This window comes from Coccinella septempunctata, chromosome 8 (assembly GCF_907165205.1).
Source record: "Coccinella septempunctata chromosome 8, icCocSept1.1, whole genome shotgun sequence".
NCBI lineage: Eukaryota > Metazoa > Arthropoda > Insecta > Coleoptera > Coccinellidae > Coccinella > Coccinella septempunctata.
The window spans coordinates 12,599,470-12,604,045 of NC_058196.1; the positions used below are offsets into that span (position 1 = coordinate 12,599,470).

Consider the following 4,576-nt stretch of genomic DNA (forward strand, 5'->3'; position numbering starts at 1 on the left):
ATTTCGGAGGTGACATCGATATATATGAGGTGAGAGCGTTAAACGAGTTACTATTTTGGAGGTGGTATTAACACTTTATAACTATATATATATATATATATATATATATATATATATATATATATATATATACGCAGGGGGGCGTAATGCTTTCGGGGACTGACGACCCCGCGTACCCGAGTCACCCAGCCCCCAGGTTAGCAACCTGGGAGCTGATGTACTAGTTGCTCCTGTAACCAGAAGTATGAAACAGGGCGGTAGAGAGCAGCGGGCTGGCCCTCTTCGGAGCCGTCTGGAGGAAGAGCCCGATGGGGTAAGCTGTGGAGCGAGCGGCGCAGCCCCCCGAGATGGCACCGCAAGACTTGTCTCGAGCTCTGTCAGAAGGGAAAGGAGAAGCATTAGCTTGGACGGTGTTCGTACACGTCCCGCAGCCTCTCCAAAACGAGATGGGAGAACACGATGGAGTGACGATGATAATATTATGTTGATGCGTGTTCATTTTGTAGCTAGGGAATTGGAACGGAATACGGACTTTACTTATAGGAATATACTTACGCAGACCTGGAATGATATAAGACCGGATAGACAATTGTATGCTTCGCTCTTGGCCAACCGAGTGAGATGGTTGTTGGAAGAGGAAAAGTTTACTCAAATTGAGTTTGAAAATATCAGAATGAGCTGTCACCCAAGGGGTGCAGTTCCTAGGTCTGATGGTGAACCACCAGTAGAGAATGTAAGCCTCAGACCAGAGGAACAGAAGAAAACCAGCAAATTGGAAGAAAAACTGGTCAGAAATTTTGTGCGATTCTCTGGTGTAGCAGCTGAAAGTAGACTTGCTCTCCCAAGTTTAAAGGGATCTAGGAAAATGCTGGAGAAGGTTGAGGCTGTGAATACGATCTTGCTGAAACTGATACAGCCAGCAGACACCCTTCAGGTCATGGTCGACTATGTCTACGCCGCGGCCATTACTGTCTGCGGTGAGATGGGAGTGGAGATCAGAGGACCACGAGTACCCAAAAAAGATCAAACTCCACCATGGAAAGGACGCCTTGAGACAAAAATACAGGAGATCCGAAAAAAAATAGGAGTGTTACAAGCTTACCTGTCCAATAGTCAACCATCAACTAGAGTTTCTAAGTTGGCCCGCCGAATAGTGTCGCACTTCGGGATCCGAACGGGAAGCGCACAGCTCAGAGACCAAATGAGTGCAGTGTCAGAAAAGCTGAAACAAAAAATAAAAATATTAGGAAACCGAGTTAAACGCTACAACGAAAGAGCAATGAGGTATAAGAACAACAAATTATTCCATCAGAATCAACAGAAGTTCTTCAGAAGTCTGGAGGAAAAACCACTAGAAAGAGGAAAAGCTCCCACAAAGGAAGCAATGCATCTGTACTGGAAGGGAGTATGGGAAAGTGAAAAACAATACGACGAACAAGCCGCATGGATCAGGGAAGCCGAGAAAGACACAGTTAAGTACACGAGAGAATGCTTGGAGATCACCGAGCTAGACATAAAGTCGGTGCTCCAAAAAACGAATAATTGGTCGGCCCCGGGTGTAGATGGTGTGCAGAATTATTGGTGGAAATATTTCACGTCCACCCATCGTCATTTAGCCAAACTCTTTCAGGAGGCTCTGCACAATCCGAACATAATACCCCGATTTTTCACGCTGGGAAAAACTGTGATGATCCCAAAAGGTAAATCCACAACAGATCCTAAAAATTATAGGCCGATAACTTGCCTGCCTACTGTTTATAAGATTCTGACGGGTGTTTTAACGCGTCAGCTCTGGAAACATATCAACAAAAACAAAATTCTGGCTCCTGAACAGGGTGGATGCAGAGGAAATTCGCGAGGATGTAAAGAAATTCTTACAACAGATTATGTCATCACCAAACAAGCCAAAAAGAAACAAAGGAACATCTCAGTCGCTTGGGTGGATTATAAAAAAGCGTTTGACTCGGTCCCTCACCCTTGGCTTATAAAGGTTCTGACATTATATGGGGTTCCGGAAGAAATGATAAAGCTCTTGGAGTGCTTGATGAAATCTTGGCGAACTAATCTTACTTTTGAATCTGAAAACCAGCAACTAAAAACAGATACGATAAACATCAGAAGAGGTATCTTCCAGGGAGACACCCTTAGCCCCCTATGGTTCTGTTTGGCAATGAACTTTTTGAGCCAACTCATTAAAAAACAAAAGTACGGGTACATATTGGAGAAAGAGCGCAATGTTAAGATCAGTCACCAAATGTATATAGATGACCTCAAATTGTATGCAGCCAACGAGGAAGAAATGAAGAGGCTTCTGAAGATCGTCACCGCTTTCACGAAGACTATTGGAATGGAGATTGGAACGGACAAGTGCGCGGTAGTTCATGTAAAGCGGGGAAAAATACAGCAGGGCGACGGGCTGATGGTTATGGAAGACATAACAATACCAAGGTTGGGATCGCACGAGCACTATAAATATCTTGGAGTACAGCAGGCTCTGGACATAAAAACGACTGAAATGAAAAATATCTTTCGTGAGAGGTACTTTTCAAGGTTAAGGAAAGTATTACAGTCCAAGCTCAACTCGAAAGCCATGTTTACTTCAATAAACATGTGGGTCCTTCCATGCCTGGCATATTCGTTCGGAATCATAAAATGGACCAACGCTGAGTTGAAAGAACTAGACATCAGAACTCGCGCACTACTTACAAAGTATGGAATTCACCACCCACATGCATCATCCTTCCGCTTATACGTCAGGAGGCAGGATGGAGGACGAGGACTACAGAACATAGAGATTGCCCACAACAACACAATTACAAACATGCGAAAGTACTTTCACGACAATAAATTACCTATAATACAGTCGATATGTCGATGTGATGAGGATATCAGTCCACTCAATCTCAACAACAGAGACGCGACAGTTCGCGGGCTGACGACGGAGTTACTCTTGGAGGAGTGGCACAGTAAAGCTCTCCATGGAAGGTATCCTGGCAGTCTACAAAAAAATAACATTAATAAGAAGGAGTCACTTACCTACCTCCGGGCCGGATACCTCTACCCAGAAACAGAGGGAAGACTCGTTGCCATTCAGGACCAGGTCGTACCAACGAGATCATATATAAAAAATATTACAATGAGGAACATACCAACTGATAAGTGTCGGAGATGCTTACAGGCAACGGAGTCAATACAGCACATCACCTCATCGTGTCCCATTCTAGCGCCTCTAGAATATATGGAGAGGCACAATGCCATGGCGAGAATATACCATCAGGCCCTAGCAGAGAAAACAGGTTTGGTAACGGAGGTGGGAGATCCGTATAAATACCGACCCAGCCCAGTCCTGGAAAATGATACGTACAAACTTTATTGGGATATGGTGTTTTCAACAGAGAGGCCAATACCGCATAATAGACCTGACCTGGTGCTGTTCAACAAGAGGGACAAAACCGCCATTATCATGGATATCACAATACCGGCAGACGACAACATCTCTAAGGCGTTCACCGAGAAGCTCAATAAATACCAAGACCTAGCCTTCGAACTGAAAACCATGCATGCCCTGAGATCGACGACGATTCTGCCACTCATAATTTCCACCAATGGTTTGGTCGAGGAGCACCTGGAAGAAAATACGATAAGACTGGGTCTGCAAAAAACATTGATAAGTACCGCACAGAAACAAGTTATTCTTGGTACAGCAAGAATAGTGCGAAGATTCCTGACTACCTCATGAGCGCACCTTGCCCGCAGAGCGGACCGGTGTTCTCAGAGAGCCGACCCCGTAAATGGTGATATTGAAAAAAAAAAAAAAAAAAAAATATATATATATATATATATATTAACAAGACCTCTTTTATTCCTTGATGGGATTAATTCATGCAAGATATGTTTATTTGCAAAAAGCTGATTTAAAGTCAACTCATGTAAGTATTGCGTCGCAGTATCCCTTGTTTCATTTTTATTAATTATGTCACTCAAAATTTCTTCGTGTTTGTGCAGAATTGAATCAATTTGGGAAAGGTTATAATGATACATTAGTATATGATAATTTTGTACAATATATGTTTTAGGACCACTGAAGGTGATTATATTATTCCTTATTTCTTTTGTTTTCATGGAAAATGTGGTTGTGAGAGAAATTCAAATTATCCCTAGATGAAGGTTGACCATCCTGAAACAGACGTAATTATTTCTTTCCTCGTTTGATTTAACCGTTATGGTAAATGTGCCCTTTATTGGCTTCTTTAATAAGAATATTGTCTAAAATTTTGATTTTGGCTTCTTTGAATCTTGGTTTTAATTTCGCATCTGCCGGTAATTTGAGAAACGCTTTTCGATCTTCGTCTAAACTAACATCCTCAGCTCTATTTTCGTTTACTTTCTGCCTTCTATTATCATTTTACTTGTTGTTATTTGCTAGAACTTTAGAAATTTCTTTAAGATTTTGATTATATTGATCGATATAGTTGGAAACTTTTTCATTTTTTGTGTATTCAACAGGCAGACTATAATTTAAATTTGATTTTATAATTTGTAGGGGACTATATTTTAGAGTAGAATGGGTGGAATT

At 41.9% G+C, this 4,576-nt stretch overlaps 1 protein-coding gene across 1 annotated transcript; it reads left to right on the forward strand.

Moving 5' to 3' along the window:
• Positions 1-244: 244 nt before the first annotated feature.
• On the forward strand, positions 245-3,739 carry LOC123318305. The gene has a single exon (XM_044904924.1). It carries the CDS (start codon positions 245-247, stop codon positions 3,737-3,739), a length of 3,495 nt encoding a protein of 1,164 aa, XP_044760859.1.
• Positions 3,740-4,576: the final 837 nt, after the last annotated feature.